General features: G+C 44.3%; 1 protein-coding gene across 3 annotated transcripts; it reads right to left on the bottom strand.

Moving 5' to 3' along the window:
• Positions 1–2,754: 2,754 nt before the first annotated feature.
• LOC144718725 (ciliary microtubule associated protein 1A-like) lies at positions 2,755–26,172 on the bottom strand. 3 transcript variants are annotated; one of them, XM_078594203.1, is made up of 8 exons: positions 26,084–26,172; positions 23,862–23,931; positions 17,067–17,193; positions 14,171–14,374; positions 10,087–10,188; positions 9,139–9,260; positions 7,301–7,441; positions 2,755–6,023 (listed from the first exon to the last, which is right to left on the bottom strand). In XM_078594203.1, the coding sequence occupies exons 3-8, from the start codon at positions 17,179–17,181 to the stop codon at positions 5,931–5,933; spliced, it is 777 nt and encodes a 258-aa protein (XP_078450329.1). In that variant the 5' UTR covers positions 17,182–17,193; positions 23,862–23,931; positions 26,084–26,172; the 3' UTR covers positions 2,755–5,930. The 3 variants fall into 3 exon arrangements, with proteins under 3 accessions (XP_078450329.1, XP_078450330.1, XP_078450327.1); XM_078594204.1 differs by lacking the exon at positions 23,862–23,931; XM_078594201.1 differs by lacking the exon at positions 26,084–26,172 and having other exon boundaries at positions 23,862–24,875.
• Between the last annotated feature and the right edge of the window lie 469 nt (positions 26,173–26,641).

The following is a 26,641-nucleotide window of genomic DNA, read 5'->3' as shown; positions in this document are numbered from 1 at the left end:
TCGCGTTATTTATAAATGTGTCGTAACCCTCCACCACCCGACACGGCCAATCAGTAAAAAAAAAGTGTCACGTTGACAAAAGACAAATAGTTTACTGCTTTAGCCCACCGGTGTGTTGAAGCGTGAAACCACAACATTTACAATTTGAGTACGACGTTTCGCTGGTAATTGCATCCAGCATCGGGCAATTCGCCAGAATGGTGAGGCTCTGCTGTGTCTCCCGTTCTTATATAGAGCAGCAGCAGGGTGACGTCATCATTAACTCATTAACGCTCAGCCCACTGCTGGACAAAGGCCCTCCGCACTCTGTACGGGGGGGGTGACGGGTTGATGTTGGCAATATTTCACCACACTAGTCAGTGGGGGTTGGTGAAAGCGGGGGAGCATAGACGGAGCATAATACAGTACAACGGGTTTTTTTTTATCCCCACTGCTCTTTGCTGACAACGCAGCCCCACAGCAACCTATAGCAACTGTTTGAATTCGTGGTGGCTGCCCATACAAGCACCATTCAGACTTAGCTTCCGATATTCTGACAAGATCGGGTGCCTGCCAGAGCACGTGCTCATTGGCCAGGTGATAAACATTCACTCTATGCATAACGGCCTTCGATGACGTCGTTTAGCAGATGTATTGCATAACAGTGCCCTACATTCACCGCAATATTAAATGACGTTTACACATTGGAATTGAATTAAGGCGTTGAGGTGTTGGGTTGGTCTAGCCATGCAGTACTCATATAACACTGCAAGTACCACACCGCAGTCAGTCGTCATTCTCTCGCGTGCCCTGTCTCCTTCAAGGTGAACTGAGTCTCGAATAGTTTCTGGAAGGAAGCCAAGAAAGACGAGGAACCGATGGAGGTTCTCACCAAGAGCCTGGATTTGACTCACATTGTGGAAACGTTTACAAACGATCGGAGGCACAGCCTGCAGGGGCGAAGACCATTTTGACGATGCTATCTGAGCAGCGCTCGGTTGGAAGGGGCGACCTTTGTGCGTCGTGCTCATGGCACCGTGGGCAGAGCGGAACGGAGCGTGCGTGCTGCTGAAGAAAAAAAATTAACCCGTAAAAACAAAGTTTTTCACTATAAATCCTTTATATGCGTGGCGGCTAGAGTCCTCTCATCCTCTGGCTTGAGATGGCTGCCACCTATGGGTCAGATGATTGCCTGCCACCATTAAGCAATTGGTAATTAAATAAAAAAAATTTTTCGTAAAAGGGTAAAATTTTGGAAAAAAAAATTCACGAAAATAAATTGGCACGCACAACGAGTCTGTGTGCAAAATGTCAGCTCGATTGGATCACGGGAAGTGGGTTAAAACACGACCGAAAGATTTGCACGGTCGTAAGCGCGCAAGCAAGCAAGCAAGTGAACTTAATATAAAGGATTTAAAAATAAAACAAGGATGTTCAATTAGCCTTCCAAAGTGCTGTCACAGAAAATCAGCAAATGCGTGCTGCTGCTCACCAAAGTGTTTCCAACGCATATTGTGTGCAGCTATTGATTCTCCCGATTCGACGGCGTTGAGTGTTAATACTTTTTAAAATTGTATGCCTTGGTGTGGCCCTTCTTTGCCACCTCTGAGGTACGGACACACTTTGACATGGCACGTGAAGGAGAATATCTCACAATGCCTGAAGAGGAGAGTCCTACATGTACACGCTTTGTCTCGAGTGTTGCGTTGGTATTATTATGCAACTGACAAAAAAACAGGACTTTTAATTGTCCTGAGAAGACCTGCAGATTTCCCAGGACAGCTATACCTCAAAAAAAAGGAAATACTGGGAAAACCAAGTTTCCCATGAGCGACATCGCTTACTGATGTTACTTTGCACGTGTGTTGGTCGGTAGGAAGGGAATCAGAGGCAAAGCAGCTCAATAGTCATACTCATTTGCTTTTACCCATGGACACTCCACAGAGATTTCGCACCGCTGATTAGCACGGCTGGCTATGTACCATGCGAAAGAACTTCAACATACATACATCAACATACTTACAGCAATGCATGAGTTTGTGTGTGGTATTGCTTTGAAAAGGTGTCTATAGTTTATATGGAGTGCTCTTGCCAATATTATCTGGCAATCCAGCAATGTTTGTTTCGCAAGACTGACTGCTGATGAGATCCATAATGTTAAAGTTACCTTACTGCCACATGTATATATCGTCACGATGGAGGCATGCGACCGTTGTGTAATGGTAAACACAGTGCACTTGCAATCCAGAGGTCGCTAGGTCGACCTCCCAGCACAAAAGTTGAACAATGGGGCAAGTTTCTTATATCCCCACCTCTTAGGTCACTATCCACCTGGTCGTATAAATGGGTTCACCACAGTTAAGACGATAGGCAGGTCGTGTGTGGTAGTACGACGTGTGGGTATTCCCACCCTTTCTAATACGTCTGGGCAACGTGGAATTAGTAGGCCAAAATAACGTTTCATTGACCTCTCGAGAAGGTCTAATGGAGGCCCTTTGGCCTGCAGTAGGGGAAGCATTTTTTGTCACAGTAGCATAGGCATTAAATTGCAGGGCTGCACCCTCACCGTTACCTAGCTATTCAATGTTAAAATTCTGAAGACATCTGCGTGGTTAGAACGTGGGTGAGGAAACTATTGTGTAACCCTGTACATATACTCGCATTAAAACGACATATCACGAAACACAAATATTTTTCAATCGATTGGCATGTGTCGCAAAAAATAAATTAACACAATAAGAAAGAAAAAATACCTCAAACAAGGCAACGCCAACGGACACGTATTCATATTTAATAACATTCACTGAGAACAACTTGTGTTGATTGACGAGGGGGTGGGGGGGGTGCATTCAAGTGGGACAAATTTGCTCAACAATTAAAAAAAACTTGAAGTGCCTGGATATCTATCCCACCACTCCCAGGCACACCACGTCCACTGCGGTGAAACTGCGAACATCTGTTGGCATTTCAGCCACGGCGACACACGCCTCGGCATTTGGAGCGCCATCCGTTCGGTTTGGCAGCCGAGTGGTGGACGGGCGTTGGGTAAAGCTGAGTTTTGGCATTGGAGCCCGAGGCGCACGGTGGGAGCTCAGTGACCACCCCGTAACGACCAACATCGGAGATTCGCGGATAAAATTCGTGAAGGTATTTCTACGTATTCTGGTGGGATTCCTTTTGACTAAATTCACATGAAACATATTTTTTTTTTAAGATTTCGTTTTTGCTTTAAATAATTCGTGCACGAGAGCGCAAAGGGAGCTCACAATGACATCCGCGCGGTGAACCACTGCTTACAGTGCGCAAGCTAATGCTGAACTCATGCACTGTGGTGGGAGGGGGGGGCATTGTGGGTAATGAAATAAAATACATTTGTTCAATTATGAATGCCATAGAATGTAATTGTTTATTTATACAATGGCCCACAACGTGCGATTACTGTGTATGGGTTTTTAAACAATATCATTTAAAAAATGTAATGCCAGAAGGCCCATTCGTTCGAAGTGAGCACCTTTGCCAAGAACATCTGTTAAATCCAGCAGTATCTCCCTAGAAATCAAAACTTGCCCAAGCTCTGTTTCTCACACACATGGTGCACGTAAATGTGGCTCGAAGGCCAATACGCCAATGGACTGAAACATGTTACACTTACTTAAGACACAGAAGTCAATTTACTCAATGCTGTATTGTGTTGTCCGAGAGGGCCTATTAAAGTGATATTACAATACTCGACTCTCCCGTAGGATTCAAGGAACGAACATTTCATCATTTCAATTTGATTCTACTCCCGAGAGAAAAATTGAGAATAAAATGAGATCAAATCTAATTGCATAAAAACACATACAGCATTATGTGAGAAAGTGATTTGCTGGGCAGTTAAGATACTACTTTTTAAATTTTAAATGTGTCTTTTCTATTGTGCAGCAGCTGCGGGACCACGTGCAGAGGGTGGAAATCTACGGCCGAGGTGCGGTGACGGCTATGGCGTTGGTGACATCTTGATCTTGAACCAGTTTAGCAACGTTTGGGTGTTCTCTCATACCCGTTGAAATCATGACAAGCATAAATAGTCCTGGAATATATAATATAATTGATTTAACCAGGAAAGCTTTACCGAGTCTCGGGTGTCATTTGGGAGGCTTCTGCAAATGTAATGTTTGGCCAATGCTTTTTAAAAAAGAGTATTTCCTATAAACGGAGGACTCGGAGAAGACCCGTTCTTTAAGAGTGGACGGCACTGGAAGGTTCGCCCAGGCAGGTAACAAACTATTCCATGTTCTACCGTCGTCTGCTGGCCACCTAGTGGCCCATCGGGTATGACAGTATCACACATTTCCATAGTCCACGAAACCCTCCAAGCACTGACGCGGTGTGCACCACCTGACCCTGCATTGGCCAGCATCCCAAACAGGCTCCCCTTTAAACGCCTTCAGGACTTAGTGACTCAGCAAGGCATTAGTAGGTAGTTGGGGCGTGTTACTGATTTACAAAATAAAATCGAAAAATATGGAAACTACCCCTAGATATGAAATGTTTGACGATCCAAAATAAATGCATTGCGTTGGTGTAAAGGTATGATGTCACCTTAAATGACATCACATTATGTCACGTCTGTTATTTTCCTGCCAAAAGTTCTGTCAATTGCCAGATGACATCACGCGTGTTAAATTCCTCGTAGGTAACACAAAATAATCAATTACATCGTTGAAGAGAACAAAATAACAAAACAATGAAGCATACAATACATCTCCTGCCATATATGTCTCTCGACATAATATAAAGGTTATGTTTACACAACCCATCAGCCCCATGGCTTTCTGGAAGTGCATCGTTTCAGCAACATTGATGCAGTGCGGGAAAAAAGAAAAACCTCTGCACCGCTTTTATTTTATATGATTTTATGTTTGAACTACGAGAACCATATTCAAGCAAAGCCGACAATATTGATGACACTATGTGTAGAAACTGGTTCAGAGTTTGTCTGCACGCACGGGATCAATTTCTGCTGAAATGATGTACTCCCAAAGGCCGTGCAGCCAATGAATTGTGTAAAATATATCGATGTGTTTTTTTCTTTCACGCGGAGAGATAGACATGTAGAGGAGACATACTGTCAGCGTGCCTATGATGCAAAGGATACATCGGTCTCCCGTTGACCTAACCAAGTACTGTGCTGAAGGCTGGGTCACCAAGACCTGCGTTTCAGTGGCATCCAAAAAAGGTCAGTGACCAAAAATAAAAACCCGATTTCAATGTGCGGGATGGGACTGCGACTGTGGATATCAAATGTCAATCTGCGGACGAGGAAGGAAACGATTGGACTGTTTTCTACCATTTATGGCACCCTTGTTGACATTAGACGTGACAACGCCGTCAACTTGACTTTTAAAAAAATGGAATTCGAATGCCAAAGCCTATTCATGAATTGGAGAACAAATATCCTTCTGAACACGAAGCACGCATTGCCTCACGTCAGGAAATGGTTCCCGAATGTGACACAACTACTTACCGTGTGTTTCACTTGAACAGGCTTCTCACACATAACACTGGAGACGCCTTTCTGTCGTGCTCCGTAAAGAGTGGTTCACCTCATTTCAATCGCGCGAGATAAATATTTTGTCCCACAGAGAGGCGCTTTTCTAAATTACGTGAATAACTACTCATATGATCATATTTTTATAGGGTGACTGGTAACCGTGCTGAGACCATGAAATTGATATGTTTGAAAGGTCGGTTTAATTATTCCCAGCCAGGAGCAGAGCCCAAACACAGCAAGTGCTGGCTCTCCGACAAGGGCAGTAGGAGCCCACTGATTGCTCTAGATCTTGATCTATGAAAAATAAATATTGTTCCTGCTTGAAATCGATTCCAGAATGTGCCGGTACTGTATTGTAATTGCCCTGGATCTGCTGTGGATGGGGACTCCTTGGGTGGGATAGCCTGGGGTCCTTTTATTCCTCCGTATGAATGATGAGAGGAGCCACATAGTCTGAGTGGCGCAGTCCAAAGGAATATCCTGGCGCCTGGAGATGTGTCAACGTCACCTGAAAAACAACTCCACGTTAGAGTGAGACTGGGACAAACGATGTTGTCATAATGTTACATGCACACGCCGAAACAAAGCCCTTGTGCTAACTCTCGTGCCAATTTTTGCTCAAACTATACCTCTTGGCCTCTTTCCAGAATCATTGTCATCACCCGAACTGTACCCACTAACCCTACCTCAAACCCCAACCTAACTTTATTACTAATTATGGACACTACATGCTAGCTCAGTTGATCGCTGGACTGTACATGCGTGTCACCAAGTTATGCTCAATCATGTAAATGTATTATCTGGCGATCGTGCATTGACGGTGGTGCACAAGCACGGGCAGTAAAAAATAAACACTAAGCACATTCGTCAATAGCACAGTCACCTACGGCGTGATATAAAGTGACGTCCCAAACTCGTCTTCACTCTACTTGTCTGGAATCTAGATGTGCAGTCAAGGGCCATTGCCCGAAATTCCACCCGTCATAAATCTTTTCTTTTGAAGGCCACGCTGTCATTGATGAATGTGTCGAGTTTCTCAATCAAGGAAGGACTTTTGACGAAATCGTCAACAAAATGCACTGAAGAACAACTTAGTTTGAGACTTGTATCCAAGTAGAATTGTGTTCTGGAATAATGTCCACGATAAAAAATTACGTAAAAAATTATCTCTACTTATTATTATTGATATCATCATCTACGTTTACGATAATAAGAACTTGGCAATCAGAATGGGAAGAATGTTGAACAAACAAAACCTGTCGAAACCTGACACCAAGCCAATACCAAGTGATAACAAATCATCCACAACATCCCCATGTGTCCAAGTTGCTCATGATTTTGTCAGACCGTTGGCCTTGAGCGGGAATCGAACTTGGGTGGCCAGGCTCGTAGCGCAGTGCGCTCATCGCTGCACTCCCGCTCTCAACATTATATAAAGACAAAGAACGCCCGTACAGGCTTACATACCATTGAGGAAAGTGCTGTTAGCGAGCGCTTTTGAAGGCCGGAACAGCACACGAGGGGGTGGGTGGCCAGTAACCACGCCCGTCCGCCCTTGTCTCCCTAGTGGCGATGTTTACACACTGCACCAGGTACTCATTTGAGGCTGAGCCGACTTAGGGGAGGCCCAGGACCAGTTTAGATAATCGTCACTGGTGTTGGCCATGAGCGGGACTCGAACTCGGATCGCCAGGTTCGTAGCGCAGGTCGCTAACCGCTGCACCACCTCTCCCCACAAAAATAATATATACACACACACATGGACATGCACACACATACACTAACCTTCTCTGGGCTGTAGGCACCCGGGCCAGGCTTGCGAGTGGTATCACCCGGCAAGCTGTTGCGGGCCGTCAGGCTGTACTGCGGCGGCTTGTTCCGGTAAGTGTTGGACTCCACCATGTGGTATGTGCCTGGCCCAGGGGTCTAGTCAAGAGTGGAGATTTAATAGCGACAACAATGATAATGAGTTTAGAGGCGAGTCTTCTTCCTGTGACTGATGTTGATGCAGTGCAACAACTGTACATTTTCAACTGCGGTGGTTGAGCCAGTTAATCTCGTCGGTCATTAAGTGGTCATATGCTCCATGGTCTGTTCTGTGTGACTACAGGTGCACACAGAAGAGTTTTAAATTTTCCATTTGTGCATCTAGTATCCGCAGCTGCCATGGTTTGTGCGGACGCTGTTTAGAGTTGTGGCCCACAACCTTCGCAGAAGATCTTATAGCTTCTGATCTTCTGTGTCGTGTCTTTCGCGAGATGTTTGTGAATTATTGTGAGAGGTTAGTGATGGGCTGTAGGGATTAGGGGAGGTTATTGCTCTACCGAAATATTACAGCTTCCGTTTATCCAGAGAAGTTTACACTCTTTCCGATTAAAAGGGGCAGATAAAAAATAACATCCCTTTTGTGCCCCAGCTCCACTTCCCACTCTCCCTTTTATTCTTGAAGAGGAATATCACACTGAGAATAATATTTGAACCCCCGAGGGGACTAAGTCCTGACAAGAAGTGATATGGTGTTGGTGGAGATTGTGGTTCAAAAATTATTTCAAGTAATTGAACATTCTGGCAATTATAATTCGGTAAGATTTACAGATACAGCTTTTCTAATTATTGCATTTTTCATTTTGTTCTTACCCATTGACAGTTATTTTTCACATTTATAGAATAACACATTCAAATTACTTTAACAACAACAAATTCTGGACATTGTATGACTAAAGATTAGTTAATTTAGTTTAAGCGGATGAAAAGTCAAGAAATCAGGATTGCACGAGGCGACGTCGCGTTGATTCCCTCACGGACGCGTTTGTAGTTATTATCACGCTGAGTGTCTCATGTGTACAGAATTTTGAGATTCTTGATGAAAGGCGATTTTTTTTAATACATACACATATCTTCTTGGTTCTTTCGGTAAAGTCACGTAGAAGGGAAGTAATAAAATAATGAAAATAAAACATAATAAAACAATTCTCACGACGTTTCGGCGACAACACAAGCAGCCGTCCTCAGGTGAAGACCAGGTCTGTCGAGGCGACAGCGTCTAAATGAAACACCACCACGCTTGGAGCGTCTATTTAAGCTGGGTTGGAAGGGGGGGAAAGTGCGCCTTGACAAAAGAATCTGCATATCAAGAACCCACCTCCTACGCATTTCACAAGTAGTACTAGTCGCATTCCTGCATTTCCCATAAATATGCTAAATTCCTCTTGATATGCAGATTCTTTTGTCAAGGCGCACTTTCCCCCCCTTGCAACCCAGCTTAAATAGACGCTCCAAGCGTGGTGGTGTTTCATTTAGACGCTGTCGCCTCGACAGACCTGGTCTTCACCTGAGGACGGCTGCTTGTTGTCGCCGAAACGTCGTGAGAATTGTTTTATTATGTTTTATTTTTATTATTTTATTACTTCCCTTCTACGTGACTTTACCTAAAGAACCAAGAAGATGAATCCCTGCAGTCACGAAAGCTTTAAATCGAAACATACACATATGTAGTGTTTGTATTGAGGTATGCACACAAGTCCGGTACAACGCGCCGGGGATATCTGGGGAGTGCGACTGATGAAAGGCTCTTTTTAAATAGCACCACCACCACCACCATCATCATTATCATTATTAGTCACCTTTTGCAAATCCTCGTGAAAGCTGCCGATCTTGCCGCGGCTCGACAGCGAGTAGGTTGGCGCGGAAGACTTATTGATCACGTGGGGACCGAGCATGGCCGGCAGCATGTATTTGGCAGGCCCTGTGGGATGCAAGGAGATATTTTCGCTGGCGAGCAGGAGAGTCTGGCTTGCGGTAGAGGGGTAGTGAATGTATAACATCGCACGATTATTGGTTAAACGAAAATTATAATCATTTTTCTTCTTCTGCATTGGCAGACGTGCACAAGCACACAGGACGAAAACTTTATGCATTTGTCAATAACCCTGCCCGAAAATAAAATCGATATAAATATGGTGATGTTTGAGCAATGACCCTTCTCTGTTTAATACGTAGGCTTTCGCGACCCAAAACAACTGCATTATGGACCCTTTTCTCTGTAACGAAGGGCCATATGGCTATGAAGAAGGGCCATTGACAAACAATTTAACCGAATATGTATATCTCTTTTGGGGCAGTGATATCGATAAATATGTTGAGTCTTTAAACTTGCTCTTGCCCAGCAGGTGTACTGGCGATTCATCCATGCATTTGTTATCATCACCATCATCGCAGCTTTAATGCCTATGTCACCCTACCATCCAAGTCCCTGGCTGACATATACTGGTAGACTGGTTTGCATCATTGGCATGCCATAATGATGTACAAAGCACTCTTCGTGGTAGTTGCACGTAGTGTATACTTGAAATTAAAAGTGAAAAGGTCATGCGTGAAACTTGTTTTAATGTTATTACCCATTATGCTACATAGCAACGCCAGATGGTTTTGTGTATATTTGATTTAATAAATACTCGCACTGCCCGTGGATTTTCGCGGGATACACGCTCGCAGTGGAGGAGGGGTGGAGTATGAAAAGTTAATGAACCAAAAAAACACAATTCGATGCTGCTCAAAATGATGTGTCTCACCGGGAGTCTGGTCACGATGGAAGCTGTCGGTCCGAGCAGTAAGTGAGTAAGAGGGTGCTGAACGGAAAGCCACGGTGCCCGCTCTCTCCGGGGAATAACTTCCTGTTGTGGCATCGTGGGAGAAAGTTAAAATCATGCGTGCATCGTTCAGAATGAGACATTCAATTATCGCTTTGTGAGTGCTCTCTTTTACACTTTCCAAAACAAGCCGCAACTGGAGCCGTGCTGAGCCAGCCTGGCATGGTGCGGCTATGTAGGGCGGCAGGTTTTTCCACTGCAGGACCCAAGCTGTGGCACAGACGTCATACGTAATGAACGAGTAGAGTCGAAACTTGCTCAGGCCTTGCTTGGCCCTGAGCAGGATTCAGAAGCCTTGTGAGGTCAGTGTATCACCATTTGGTTCTGATCTTGCTTGGCAAATAGCCAATGGAAAACTACCCCTACCGTGACAGCACCACACTGGCATGGTTCGGATGTGCCTGTGGAAAAGGTAGACCACTTTCCCTGGCTTCTTTGTTAGTGCTATTGTTTCTCGTGTAGCCTATTTTAAGAAGCTGCGTGACTTGGCCAAGAACAAGGTGTGAAACCCAAATTGGTACACAAGGGAAATCTATTGGAAATAATTTATTTACAGTATTTGTTTTAACATGTACACTCCAATTATAAAAAAAAATGTCTCAAGTGGTGACATTTGTAAGATTAAAATAGGTTTTGTTTTTTGTTGTTATAAGGTACACAATGTGATGCACGTACTATGCTACAATGGTGGTGTGGTGCTGATTATCAGCACTGGTGAGTGCTGATATTCATGACCACACCACCACCAATTATCACGGTTGGCTACGTATGGTGTGAAAGAAGTCCAACATACATACATATACTTGACTCTAAACTAGGACATCAATATAAGTTGATGAATACATTTTCCCTCAGTGCGTTATTTTCTATTCACACATACTAGCTAAGCATACTTCTGTTTGCAGTATATCCGTGGATGTATAATAATAAAAAATATTTTCATCCACTTGTTCATCCATTGCACGATTAAGGCCTTCCTTCACACACCGTGTTGAATGCACAGAGTGCACGAGATGGCAGAGTTTTGTGTGTTCGTAGGGACGTAGTGTATGTACCATACACTCTGTGTGCAGATAGAGGGTCTAAGAATAGAAAATCCTCATGGTGTGAAACTTCATCCAGTAATGATTTTTTTCTATCTTTTAGCCCACTCAGGGGCTGATATCCAATACCGCGATGTGATTCAGGGTAAGCAGCCAAATGAGCAAGGACGAGTGAATGCAGGGGTCATAAGTTTGATGCCCTGATTACGCGTGCGCTTTGCACCCAAGGGTCAGCTTCTATTTTTTTCGTAATCTATTTACAAGTAACGAGCAACACACAGCGATGTCGATTCTCATGCTTGTGCTCCTGTATGGCTCTCTCCGGTGTGTTTTCGGGTTCATACTCTTAGGTTTTTTCAGTAAAGTCGAAAAAACCTAAGAGTATGAATCCTTGCAGTCACGAAAGCTTCAAATCTGTTGTTGGGTTGTACCGCGTGCCGTTATTCAGCACGCTGTTCGACGTGTCTCTCCCCCGGGCTGGGCACCTCTTTCGGAACTGAAATGAATCGGTTTCCCGAAGAAGTTCCCTGCACGTGCAGCGTGCGAGGTGCTTCTTCAAGGGAGGCCTCAGCAAGTCCACCGAAAGCCAACTGTACGCTTGCTGACCACCGGTATATCGAGCCAGCCACTTCCAAATGCAAAATAAATACATCTGTGTACGCAAGCACAGGCATGCGTTTTAAGTGCTACACAAGAGGGCGAGTGTGTACACATGGGGACGTGTCAATTTGGTACCGGGCATTTGAGCATGACTGGGGCTTCCTTAGCTTGATTCAGCTCAGAATGATCAGCACCCAGTGCGCTGGCAAGTTGCGATCTACCAGGAAGTTGCGATCTACCAGCATAAGCACCTGGGGAGGCAACGGTAGCCTGGACCTGTGTGATAGATGGTCACCATCGGCATTTGTTGGAGGCTCTAGCAGCGTAAGGATAAGGGGGACATATTTGTCAAAGCACTTATGCCCAATACACGTCAATACTGCCACCTCCTGTTGAATTGGAGAAAAACCACGCTTGCGTAGAGCATGTGGCTAATACAGTATCATTAAGGCAATACAGTAAAACAAATCATCGCTGGGATACCTGTTTATTTACATTTCAATTACTCTACGAATTAGTTTAATTACTCGATTAATCGGATACTGTAACCCGAAAATAGTTAGCGGATAAAAGTCGCACTTCTGTTTCCCCTGCGTGCAGCTGAACGGGATGTGATGGGAGGGGCTGAGTGACATCATTGGCCATGTCACGCTGGGCGTGGCCTGCAGGGGGTTTCCTGCCTTCGGGAGGCAGCATGTGGGGGCAGACCCCATATTTACAAGTGGCCCGTGTAATGGCCCACGAAACAGCTATAAATTAACGGACTGGCTCTAAGAAAAAAATCACGGTGTGGTGGTTGTGCGTGCACGGAACAGAGTGAGTGGTCGGTACTCCACTGCCAGCGTTGGTGGAAACAATTGTCCAACTGGATGGTCACCTGCCTTTGGCAATGCTATAATTACCCATGGTCCCACAGCCCTGTTGTGATCACTACCAGTTTCTAGGGGGGTCGTTCTGCTTTTCATCAGTGTACTGCTCTCGGGATTCTATGCCTCCAAGCTAGAGCATCAAACTGCCAATTTAAGGAACACGACGTAATATTTCCCATCTTCTATTTGACAAATGGGGTTGCATTTAGAGAGCCCTCAAACAGTAACACAATCTAATAAAAAGACCAACCCCCAATCCATTGTAACAAATACAATGAAGAATAATGACCCTAAATGGAACTCCTCTTATCCACACTGATATTTGTGGGGCGAAATTGGCAAAACCTACGTGCGCTGATCTGCACATTGTCCTCTTATCTGTGTGAAGGAGCGCAGATAAATGCAAATAATGGAATAAAAGTGCCTGACTTTTGGGTGCCGATAAACATCACTGCTAGCCGAGTATCGTCACCGTCACCGTTGGCTGCTGGGCTTTGTCATGTGACAGTAGCCGAAGCATTATGCCCCAAAACTGTAAAATATCATCAAAGCCACCATCATCCGTGTTCTGTCCACTGTTAGATGAAAGCCTCCCCATGTTTTTTTTCTTCCACTCCCCACGTGTCCCACGACACCGCAGTCCATCTCCACGGTTGTTGTTCTCTCGAGCGCTCTCCCTCCCCTGGCTGCCGCTCCATCACGGGTAGGACACGTTGCTCGAAGGGTTCCCGGACGCATAAACCTTTCTAGCGATGTATCCTACCCAAGGCCTCTACTTTTCTGTGGATGTATGTTGAACTTCATTTGCACCGTACATAGCCAACCGTGCTAATTGGAGGTGCGATTAGCACAGGCACTACAACGTCAGTCCCTATGATGTCCGTGGAAGATGCAAAAAAGATAATACAGTACTGTCAAAGTCCTTTATGTAGTAGAGCCTGGGTTTGTGCATGTGTATGCATCGAGAGGTGAGTGAGTGCAAGTGAGAGCATGACCCTGTGTGTGTGCACTATGCAGCTCGAGGTCAGAGAGGAGGGTAGAAACGCCGGTGTGTCATATGGCCTCGTGACTCGATTCGCGTCTATCGGCGAATCTTTGGCAGATCTCCGCTCCGTCCCACGGGAGCACAGGCTCTGCCGAAGCAGAGCAAATGTGACAGATTTACCAGAGATCCACAAAAGTTGCCCCATGTTAAGATGTGTCCAGATCATGGAACCCATGTTACGCAGATTATGCTTTGCTCTCATTGTAACGGTCACACCTGACCCCGCATCATAACTGCTACACCGGACTACTTGCCATGCGGTCATAGGGACTCATGTCATAAAGGTTACAGCTGATCACATGTGTAACGTGGCATACGAATCTGACGCCATCATATGTACATACAACAACTGCCATTCGCCACAAAGTGGCCGTGACGTCACCACGGCGCTTGCGCCAGGCTATGTACATACATATGTACACACACAATTATTCGGAACACTCGTGCACCTGGCCCCGGCGTCTTGAACAGGCCTGGCTCACGAGGCCTCCCGTACAGCGAGTAGTGCGGCGTTCCGGCGCGGCCGGTGCGCGTCAGAGCAGACGGGACCAGGTAGCACGGCCCCGGGGAGGTGTCCTCCTTGAAGTGAGCGTGGCGGGAGCCGAAGCTGTACGCCGGGTTCTTGAACTTGGTCGGGTCGTGCAGGCTGTGGCCTGCAAGCGGGGACGCAACAGTGGAGGAAGAGTAGGCAGTGTCGCAAGTCAGGTGACGAATACCTCTCGAGAATGAACGGCGAATGAATTTTAGTCGGCAATGCGCAGGTGAGGTTGGCGGATCGTGCAGAGAGGAGATGCGGCCGTTGTGTGTGCGAGAGGTTCCACACGCGAATCAATGATGCGGTGGGGCAGGTAAAAATACTGGTGCTGAGCCCTCCGACGTGTTTGCGGGTTGTACCGCGCATTGTTCGGCATAATGTCCGAAGTTTAATTCCTTGTTCAGGGAGCTCTCCGTGTGCTGAGAGCTTCTTCGGGAACTGAAGAAGCTCCCAGTGCGTGCCGTGTTACATCGGACATCATACCGATGTCAGACGTTGCATTACAACCGTGTTGCTGCTATTAAACCTAGGATGCAGTCCTCAAATTCTTAACAGTGTTCCAGCGGTTGACTGGAAGACTCGTACGGTACATGCAATAATATATCTCTGCTCACATAAGATGACTTTGTGACCTCTTTATGTAACAAGATGTTAAACGTCTTGTATTAGGTCATGCAACGCATATACCAAGGACATCATGCCATGTTTTTTGGACCCAGGGCTGTATCATCGGGTCCAAAATGATACAAATGAATGACCTCATCCAATTAAGCACTGTCATCAAATTGTTATGGCAACAGCTCATTAATGAAATTGCAAAGTATAAAATAGCATGGAATCATGTGATTGATTATGTTTCAGGAAAGTCAATTGAAAGGCATTTAAAGTAACCTTGCAGAGAGGAAAAAATCTATTTAATGTGACTGTACAAGAACAAGTCAATTCAAAGTGGCCTGCAGATGATCTCATGACAGGCTAGGAAATTGTACAATTAAGTTCATTGAAAGTGAGTTAAAAATGAAATTTAATTTAAAATTACAAAGCCTGTCAGCATGCCGGGTGACTTACAAGAATAATACTAAGTCGAAACTGAGCCAGCGCTGAGATACGGATTTTGTATGCAGGTTGCAAGCACTGGTCATTATACCGTCTTTTAAAAATGAGCAACTTTGATGGCCTCAGCGAGGCATCAAATAAATGTAAATTATTGTTAAACGAATGCTGTTTTTCCACAAAATTTCACTTCATTCAAAGAAAAGTTGCACACTCTGAGGCGCAAAATTTAATCATGGACAACCACCCATGATTAAACTGAATTTGCAAATAATTTTAGGTTGATGGTCTCATGCCATTCACTCGTGATTTAACGCACAAAAAAATATTATTGAATTTGGTTTTCACTGAATTTAGCAATTTTCAACAGAGGATTAATATAACATTCAGTTTGATTGCCATATGGTGCGGTGTACACAAGTGTAGATATCTGAGGAGTGGAGGTAATAGGCAATTGAAGAGACCTTGGAGGTACTTCTATGACGTTCTCTTCTGGGGTGGCCCATTCCCGAACACGAGATGGTGAACGATGGTAATTTTGACTGGGAATGCCTGCCTCATGACATGATAAAGGCACGTTTGGAATACAATGGAAAAAAAGTAAAAATAATACTCGTCATCTGCAGGTCATTTCATGACTGAAAAATCAATTCAAAGTGGACTCAAAACGATTACATCAAGTGCTTCTAGTCGATCTGGTCAATGCGCATTGATGTCCTGTGAATAATAAGCCAATTCTCACGTGGCCATGACTCTCAAAAACAATTATCATTGGATTGTCATTGTACATCTCTTACAGCAATATTTTTGAACACACCAATGCCTTTTTCTTCAGCATCAGGAAGAGCTAGGATATCACACATGGTTCCTAGCCCGTCTTGAGTTTGAATAATATTACATGTTAGTGTGGGAGCTTTAGGGCACTCTGATTTCCACTCCAATGCAAAAACAGACTTTTATTCTGTTTATGTCATTTGGCCAAATGAAAGGCCATCTATATTCACTGTATTCCTCTTTTAGATTAGGCATTTTGGCTATGACATTGGAACAACACTTGAAACTGCTGTCATAAGGCCTATAGCATTCATTTCAAGCAAATGAAAATAATTAAGGGATAAGGGGTGGTTTTTCAACTCCTATTTAAATCAGTGTCAATGAAGGGAGATTTTCACTTCAGGTGTTTAATGCGGATGGCCACAGAACATTCAGATTGCCAAAGGTTTATCTTTAGTACTAAGCCTCCCTTTCTTTTTGATGTAGGTTAGGCGTGGAACTATGCAGAAGTAAACGAAGCAAAAGTTTAGGGCCCCAAACAAGTAAAGGGGCTTCGGATTAATGAAAACATAAAAGATATCAGATCAAACTAAGATCCTTATAAAAAATGTAAGTTCATCATTTGCATAACACAACTCAAAAACGCAAATCATTTGAATTGTAATTCAACGATTCACTTATTTCACACAACTGTGATATAGTGTAGTGAAATTATACAGCTTGTTCATCAAATGCGTGTAGTCACGGGATGCACCCAAAACTAATTTCAAGGTTAGGACCTCCACATGGGCTGGCACCGCATCGGTGTTAGAGTTCCATTTTAACCAACATTTTAAACACACGCTACAAGGTGTCTCCTTCGTTCTAGATAGCCCTGTGAAAAAACAGGCCTTCCCATCGGTCGATGGTTCCAAGGAGACCAAGACCTTCACAAACAAACATCCAAGGTCTCTCTATGGACCAAGGTCTTCGGGGAACCTCACCTGTGACTCCAGGGAGCGCGTATTTGGGACCAGGCCCGCTGTAAAGGGCGGCGATGGGGCCACGGCGACGGTGGGGCCTCCAGGAGCCGACATACGGGTCAGCGGTGACGCTCATCTTCACGGCTCCCTTGGGCAAGGAGGGAGGGTTCAGGGGTTAGGCAAGGAAGGCTGCAGAGAGACTGAAGACCGATGGCTTGATGGGATTTTTCCCACAAGAGGTGTGGACCATTTGTTTAATGTACAGGCCCTTGTCAAGGCCCTGCTCAATAAAGGACTCCCCCACGCCGTGTCGGTTATGGGCGTTGTTTGACCATACTTCACAACGCCGGTCAGTGTGGGCTGGTGAAGTGGGCAGAGGCACCCAAAATAAATGCCCGGTATTCGGATCGTTCATCCAAGCTTCACGTTAAAATCCAGTCAAAGCATTTTTTTTTATAATCACCAATTAAATTCTGAATGCTACCGGTGCCACCTGCGCACAGCCTCGTGTGCATGAGAATAAGTGCACGTGAGTGTGACATTGTGCGGTAAGTTTGTTAAACGACGAGGGAGACTTGAGCGTGCAGATGATTTGCATGTGCGACTGAGCTATTGCGTGAATGTGAAGTGTACGTGCGCGTGCGTGACATGTTGTCGGTGCGTGAGACTTTGACATGTGCGTGTGTGAGCGTAAATGTGTCCACGTGTGCGTCCGTTGCGTGCTGACACGTTCGAGACAGCACTTGCTCCAAGCCTGTAAGACTAACCCGGAGATTCTTGTGTCCGAGATTGGGTAAGATGAGTGTGGCTCTATAGAGAGAGTGTGTGTGTGTGTGCGTGCCTGTTTGTCAATGTGTGTACGGCCCCCCTGCACAATCCCTATCAGGCCACCCCACGCAAAGCGTTGCCACAGACAACTGTTGCCACAGCCCAGTGCAGGAGGGCGTCGGGAGGGATATAATGCGAGCGAGGGTGCGGGATAGGGGGGTCGGTGGAGGTCGGTAGGCATGAAGGCGTGAACGGGCACTTGTTACTTTTCATTCGAGAGCCATTTAAGTCGGCGCTTCTCAAACACAGGCGCTCGGCCATACCGCCGGGGTCCATTTATCAATTCTAGATTTGAAGCTTTCGTGACTGCAAGGATGCATACTCTTAGGTTTTTCGGTAAAGTCACGTAGGTAAAAAATAAAAAATTATAGAAATAATAATTATTATTTTATTTCTATTATTTTTTATTATCCATTTATCAAGTTGGCTCACACGCCCGGGTGGCCCACGGTTGACACGGCCCCGCGTGGCTATAGCAGCGTTGTCTCCTGCTTCCTTTCAAACGCTCTCTAAATAAGGCTGAAAGCGTTCTAACATTAGCTCTCCTCCCTGTCTCCTGTCTGTGTGCAACACGGGAGGGGGGAGGGAGTCACGACAACTCGCGTAAAGGACATCCGATACGAAACAAATGCCATTTAAATGTCATTTGTTAAGTGACGTTGCTATCGGGGGACTTCCCCGGTGAATAAAGCAGCCAAATATGGGTTGCCCAAATCCTACAGACAACCAGCGATACAATAACAGGTAGCTTGCCACCCATCCGTTTTCGTCGGGGCAACACGCTGGCAAACATCTGAGGACAAACGCGTGTTGGTAAGCGTGACGTTCGGCACTCATGCACGCGCGTGATTTTTCTTCCTTGTGCCGCAGTGTCCTGTCCAAAGGCTGCATCAAAACCTGCTTTGGGAATGATTCAGTCAACACATTAGCGGCATGAATACCATTGGTCACATTGGGTTGGGCTATTGACTGCTCGCCGGTTGAGTTCCCATTCCAAGTGGCTTCAATTACGCAAATTGCTTTCTTTTTGGTAAGCACCACCACGTGTCACACGTGAACATTTTACGACCCATACATTCTCCATAATGTCCTCAAAAGAAGAGATTACACTGGTCAACACACTTTTTTTGGCATAAGGTATTCCAACGGTTCTAATGTAATTTTGGGGTGCTGATTACAAATCTGGCATCAGTTTTTGAGATATCAAATATTGCATTTTCAATAAAAACTGCAGAAGAAAAATATTAAATAAATGTGGATATCTACATAAAATTATATTATAAACACACTATCCTAAAAATACAGCACCATATTTTAACACTAAAGCAGTCACTGACTCGCAACAACTTGCAATCATAAGTGACAGAGTTAATTTCGGGTAAAATCAATGAAAATGGGGTATGCCGATAGCATACAAATAAGAAGTGATAAAGCAAATCTGATATCAGATTTGGAATCAGCACCCTGAAATTAGTCTAAAACAGCTACAAAAGTCCAGGCCAGAAAAAAACTTTTTTTTGTTGACCAGTGTTATAGGAGACAGCGGCATTTTCTGACGCTTCTCTTGTCATCGTGGAACATATTAACGCGGCTACAACGTACAACAACGACCATCATCATCATTATGGGATCGGAGGCAACTGTTTGCTTCTCAACCACAACTGTTTTCAATCGCAAATGTTGCTTCTCAATCTGTTGATTTACTCTTTGGTTCTTTCGGTAAAGTCACGTAGGTATAAAATAAAATAAACCACGACGTTTCGGGCACAACACAAGCGTCCGTCATCTGGTGGGAAAGCCTTCTCACCCACGTGACTTTACCGAAAGAACCAAAGAGTATGGATTTCTGCAGTCACGAAAGCTTCAAATCAATCCTGCCGTGCGAAAGAAGATTCTACTGCTGGATGAAGACCTCTCCAACAGAATAAAAAAACATGAGAACCTTTTAAGAATAAAATTACATACATTTTCTAAATACCAGCGCCTGTGTTTGCATTGATACTGTATTGAATTTACAGTATTAAATGTACGCTTAAAAGTGACATTTCAACAAAAAACTCACAAACTGAGTTTACATTTATATGTATCCCGATGTTGTGAGGTTATAATTTGTTCCAGCGAACCTGCAGCCACTAAGAGGCGCCACGTCCACCACGATGTGGAGTTTCTGATCAAAGAATCAGAGCCGCGAATCGATGGCTGAGGCTCTTCGCCGCGTGGCCAAACACAATAAATTTTCCTCTTTAAAAAAAGTTAAATTATCCACACTTTGGTGGTATTTACGAATGCCTCGAGTTGTTTTAAACAAACTTGCACGTTGAGTAACTTTATCGTTTTCCAAACAGCCGTCCTTTTATCTTCTCAAACGGCCACCAACCGGCCACTTATTTTAGGCAAATTAATTTGACATCAACCGACAGAGACATGACGGTTGTTGCAACTTTCAAAACAGTTAACGTTATTAAAAACAACATTTACATTAACTAGCTACAATTTATATTCTTGGTTCTTTCGGTAAAGTCACGTAGAAGGTAAATAATAAAATAATACAAATATAAAACAATTAAAATTATCACGACGTTTCGACTGCAATCATCATCGGGTGTGAAATCCACAGCAAGAAAATTTGAAAAAAGTGGATTTCACACTTGATGATGAATGCTTGTGTTGCAGTCGAAACGTCGTTAGAATTTTTATTGTTTATATTTTTATTATTTTATTATTTCCCTTCTACGTGACTTTACCGAAAGAACCAAGAATATGAATCCCTGCAGTTACGAAAGCTTTAAATCAAATTTTATCTACAATTGGATATAATCAATCATGCGTAGCTAGTTTTGATTTAAGACGGAAACACTCCGTCCTAAATTATACTTGACATCTTCTTGGTTCTTTCGGTAAAGTCACGTAGAAGGAAAGTAATAAAATAATAAAATAAAACATATTATTTTTATTTTCACGTAGAAGGGAAGTAATACAATAAAACATATGTTTTATTTTTATTATTTTATTACTTCCCTTCTACGTGACTTTACCGAAAGAACCAAGACGATGAATCCCTGCAGTCACGAAAGCTTTAAATCGAAAAATATACTTGACATGTTAAATATTGATGTGGAGCGGTGGCGGAGTGGTTTCCAAATTGTGAAATTACCCTGGCCACCTGAGTTCGAACCCAGGACCACGGCTAGCATCGAACTGGGGGCCTTCATCCAATTTGGTGGATTGAGAACAACGGAATTGTAATTTTGTATCCATTTGTTTAACCCATAATCGATTTTCCGAACACATTGCAATAAAAAAACGGTTAGATATAAACCCAATACAGAGTGGAGCAAGGCAGACCATGACAAATCCCTCTCACTTTATGTATAACCCGTGTTTGTATCCAAGATCTCTATCCCTCGATCTGGCTTTGTAGTCCAGATTCTTTCTCCCTTTGAGTTGCCTTTTCAACGCAAGAGTGGCATTGCCACTCCATGTCTACTTTGAAATAATACACCTCTCAAATCTTACCTGTCCCGAGTAAACTCTACATTCTCCTACATCTGTTTAACACGTAGGCTTTTGCGACCAATATTATTCATAATCAACGTTTTTGGGTTTAGATCGCGTTATTTATAAATGTGTCGTAACCCTCCACCACCCGACACGGCCAATCAGCAAAAAAAGTTTCACGTTGACAAAAGACAAATAGTTCACTGCTTTAGCCCACCGGTGTGTTGAAGCGTGAAACCACAACATTTACAATTTTTACATCTGAGCACCGTATTCACACTTCTTCCAAGAAGGCTACCAATTAAATAACCCCACTTTGAGGAACTCTCTTGATTTACCTTCTGCCAGCAATGGCTTGGACGAGCAAACTAAAGGCTTCAGTTTGTTTTACATTTCACACGAATGTACGGCGTTATATACATGATCATGGGATGCCGGTCTCCTACCGGTGTCCCTGTTTGCAAGCTTTTATCGCCGTATAATTAAGCAACTGCTCGTTGAGAAAAACAAATATCGTACAAGAGCGTTGGGTAATTTTTAGTGCGGTAATTAAAAACTTTATAGGGATTTACCCAACGGACGTCTAACGGACGTTTGATTTTTTTTTTAAACGATACACTTACAATGCTCGTGTGTGTGTGCTTGAGAAGTGTGAACACGTAACGTTAAGCACTCGGGAGAACCATTACGCTCATAAATGCTAAAATGATGGCACAGCTATACCGATTAAGGGATGGAGCGGTGGCGCAGCGGTTAGCGCGCTGCGCTCTGAACCCGGTTAAACCTGAGTTCGATTCCCAGCCAGGGCTAACATTAGTGGCGAATGTTACCTTAACAGATCCCGAGCATACCCATCAAAACCTTCACCAACCCGCTCTGACCGGTGGGGTGAAGTATGGTTCAACATCCCTGGATGGGAGTCATGTGAACCCATGACAATCATGGAAATCCACGAGTGGATTGCCAAAGAGCTTGGCAATTGTTTTAATTACACTTAATCACATTGTTTAACGACAGTTGTGTCGGTGCTTTCGTTGTGATATCGAGCAAAAATATTACATGTACATGAGAGATGTGGCCGCAACAAAAAAACTTACGTCGTCTTCTTTAATGTGACTTGTTCCGAGATTCGTGAACATTCTAACGATCACCCTGGCACGAGATATGTCGCGTGATGAAGAGTTGACGTTTAGATTTGCATAATAATGAGACTTTTGTTTTGTATTGCAGTGAGCATAGCGGCATCTCGTGGCTGCGGGAGTCATGTGCAAACACCGCATGTATCCGTGGGGCTTGTGAATTAAATACTTCTATGTTTATATTCCTGGTTATTTTCGGTAAAATCACGTAGATAGAAAATACTTTTTTTTAATAAAATTAAAAATAAAATAAAAGCAAAAAACCCGCGACGTCGTTGGTGTTTTGCTTTTATTTTATTTCTATCTACGTGACTTTACCGAAAGAACCAAGAATATGAATTCCTACATTCACGAAAGTTTTAAGTCAAAACTTTTGTTTCTCCGGATATTCGGGTTCTCCTCAACACAACCCCCATCAACACAACCCCATCAACACAACAACCACATCAACACAACAACCCCCATCAACACTACCCCATCAACACAACAACCCCCATCAACACAACCCCCATCAACACAACCCCATCAACACAACAACCCCCATCAACAACCCCATCAACACTACCCCATCAACACTACCCCATCAACACAACAACCCCCATCAACACACCCCCATCAACACAACCCCATCAACACAACAACCCCCATCAACACAACAACCCCCATAAACACAACCACCATCAACACAACCCCCATCAACACACCCCCATCAACACAACCCCATCAACACAACGACCCCATCAACACAACAACCACCGTCGTCACCGTGGCTACAGGTGACAAGTGGAGACTTTTGATATCGCATGCGCGCACTGTACACATTTCGCACGCTAATAACTTTATTATTAGTATATATACTGTACAAAGATGCCGTGTTGCCTTCCACAGATTGCTGCCACAAGTGGCGTTAGCGAGTGGCAACACCTATGCAGGGCCTGCATTAATTGTGGCCAGCATCTGCGCCCGGCCGCCTTTGTCTCCCCAGTGGCGATGTTTACTACGCAACCGCGACAGGTTCGGAGAATCGTCGTCAGCGGTGTTCGAGATGGGCACACACACACCCCCAGATACACACACACCCCCACACATAGACACACACATACACACCCACACACACATACACCCCCACACACACACACCCACACACACCCCCACATACACACACCCACATACATACACACCCACACACAGACACCCACATACACACACACACACCCACATACACATACACACCGACATACATACACTCACACACGCGCGTCGATGTACGTAACAATCTCCGTACGCACAGACACACACTTAAGAGGCGCGTACCGTGATGGTCGTGTAGTTGCGCATCGTTGTAACTTACGGCACGATGGTATTTCACACCAAGCAGGGAGTTGGTGGCGGCGGGGGTGAGGGTTTGTCCCCCAATAGCCCTGGCCGGGAGTCGAACACACGAAGCTTCGCGGTCAAGTTCACGTCGAAGGTGGTGCTGGCAAACCCGAACCTGCTTGGGTTTGGTGGTTCGTGCCCGAAATCTTTGGTACGATAAAGTAACGGAGTCAAACTCACGGATGCGCACTTTTTAAATCGCCGGTCGCCTTATAAATGAGGCTACATCCGTACGCCAAACAACAACCGGCGGTGGTGGTGGTAGTGGTGGTGGTGGTTGTTGTGAGCGCCCTAATCTTTGTTTGTTCCACGACCACCTCCCCCTTATAAGTTGACACAGTTGCCCTGGCGACGATTAACTTACGCAAACTTGCTAACTTGAGGCGCCTGCTATAACATGCCCTGTCAACAAACCATTTTTATGTGTCTCTGTGTGTCTATGTGTGTCTCTCTCTCTGTGTGTGTCTCTCTCTGCTTATGTGTCTGTCTCTGTGTGTCTCCGTGTCTGTGTTTTGTCTCTCAAATTTAGCAATCTTTGGTAGAACGTAAATCAATCAGGCAGGGTGTTGACTGTTATGTTAGCCGACTCTCTGTGTTGTATTGAGTTATATTTCTAAGTTTACTAGGTTTGTTTTTTCTTATTCATTCGTACCTGATGATGATTGCTTGTGTTGCAATCGAAACGTCGTATGCTATTATTTAATTTATGTTTCTTTCTACGTGACTTTACCGAAAGAACCAAAGAGTACTTCCTGCAATCAGCTCCAGATCAAGTTTAAACAATTTAACAAATAAAAACACCCGCACCGCATTGTAAACGTCTGTAACGTGCATCGGGTAGCCGTGTAAATTTTTTTATTTTATATGGAACTGAGAAACAGATAAATGTAGGAGATACATTGCCTGCATATCTCTATGTTCGCCACATTAACACATGAGTTATGTGTCAAGCTGGGACCCATATCTCTATGTTTGCCACATGTGTCAAACTGGGACCCATATTTTATAGAGAGAGGGCCCTTGCTTGTAGCTATAACATCTGGAGGTTCATCAGCATTGATTGAAACAAGCTTGACTCTGCTGATGAGAAGTTGAAGATCTAAACCGGTCCATGGCTTCCCATGAATCAATGCTCCTCAAATTGTAATTATATTCGCTGCCAAAGGGCTGTGGGGCCGATGGGTTTCTTAACAAATACTTTAATTTTGTACGTGGGGGAGATATCAATATGAAGGACATATGGTGTTTGCTTATCTCTGTTATTACTTGTGCTCTCCACAAGGATGCTTATGGCTATTTTAAGCCTGCTAGTTAATATATCAGTTTTTTTTAACATGTATCGGTTTTTGTTGTTGTTGTGACATTCTAAATCAGACACAACATTAGTCCCTGTGAATATCATTAACGCTTTTCCACCGGATTGATTAAGCTTTGAATATCTGGTCAGACACACACAGATACAGCTACCGGATTATAAGGCAGAGTCCCAAAGATTACTTTAAATCCCGGGGGGGGGGGGGAGTGCGTCTTATAATATGGAAAATGTGGAATGATGTACTTACTTAGAGGAATAAAAACATAGTTGCCGTTAATAAATAACGTGCCATCTATTTATTCACTCCGAGATACTCTTTCTAGACTATTCTCTTATTCGTAGATTGTTGAATCGGATGCTTTGTCACTATTTGCTAAAAAGCATAAACGCAAAGGAAAACAGAACTTGTAACACAAATTATGCCAATGACAGACCCAGTTTGCTAACCGCATAATTATGTCTTTATTATCATAGCAACAATAACGACAACAAACACACTCATACACGTTTCACAAACACTTCCAAATTTGCTCGGAAATAAGTATGCATTATACAAAAATAAAGGTCCCCCATGTAGCTTAATAAGGCTTTTGGGGTGAGTTCTATTAGCGAACACCTATTTAAGACGTACGCACAAAGACGCTCAATTATTACACTGATTTATTCTTTACGTAAGCACTTTTTTTTTTTACAAATAATGATTTTAATAAATAAAACTACTGAAACGGTAAGGGGGTCGTGTGTTCGGTTAAAATGCGTGCGTTTTAATTCAATTCCGTATCGCTGTAATGCCTTTTACAATAAAAACCGACGTTTCGATGGACGACCCTTCCTCACGGTAACATCACGGTGCTCTTCGTCTGTCGTGCGCACACACTCACCTTTAGTGGCAGTGACAACCAAGAAGACCCTGACACAAATTGAGCCGCAGTGAACGTTTCCAATTAATGACTTCCCTCGACTGTCAGCTCACGAATAATGGGGTGGGTGGGTGGGAGGTGAGTTCGTAGGAGCTATGGGGCATGGTATGGGGCGGTGTGATGGCTGCAAATGTAGGGGGGGTAACAATGTCCTTGCTGGTGGGAAGCGGAGGCGTGGTTGAGGATGGAGAGTTGTGGTGATGGTGGTGATGGTGGTGGGGGAGTGCAGTGATGTCACTGGAGGGCTTTGTCGTGTGTTGTGTCAACGCGTCGCTCCGCGAGGTCATTGTGACACCCACTGACTCAGCGGGCTGCCAGAGTGCGCCACGGAGGCCACGCGTCTGTATGAATAAAGCGGTGACTTGTCGCCACAACGTTCATGGTAAACATTAGGCTCAGAAAGCCAGACAAAGGCACCATGATGATTCATATGATCAATGTTAATATCCGAGGCTCTGCTTAGACCCGAGTCAGATTCATGTGTGCTGTGAGTCCAGAATATCGTGGTTTGATTCTCCC

Source organism: Lampetra planeri, chromosome 5, assembly GCF_965212315.1.
Source record: "Lampetra planeri chromosome 5, kcLamPlan1.2.h2, whole genome shotgun sequence".
NCBI lineage: Eukaryota > Metazoa > Chordata > Hyperoartia > Petromyzontiformes > Petromyzontidae > Lampetra > Lampetra planeri.
Note: the sequence above shows the minus strand (reverse complement) of the source record. Positions and strands in the feature narration are given on the sequence as shown.

Bases quoted from the DNA above. Each gene is read 5' to 3' on its own strand.
- LOC144718725 (XM_078594203.1), bottom strand. From the start codon at position 17,181: ATGAGCGTCACCGCTGACCCGTATGTCGGCTCCTGGAGGCCCCACCGT. The intron at 10,189-14,170 runs GTGCACGAGTGT...ATGCCACAACAG, and splicing joins GTTCAAGACGCCGGGGCCAG to GAAGTTATTCCCCGGAGAGA. The intron at 9,261-10,086 runs GTGAGACACATC...TGCATCCCACAG, and splicing joins CCATCGTGACCAGACTCCCG to GGCCTGCCAAATACATGCTG.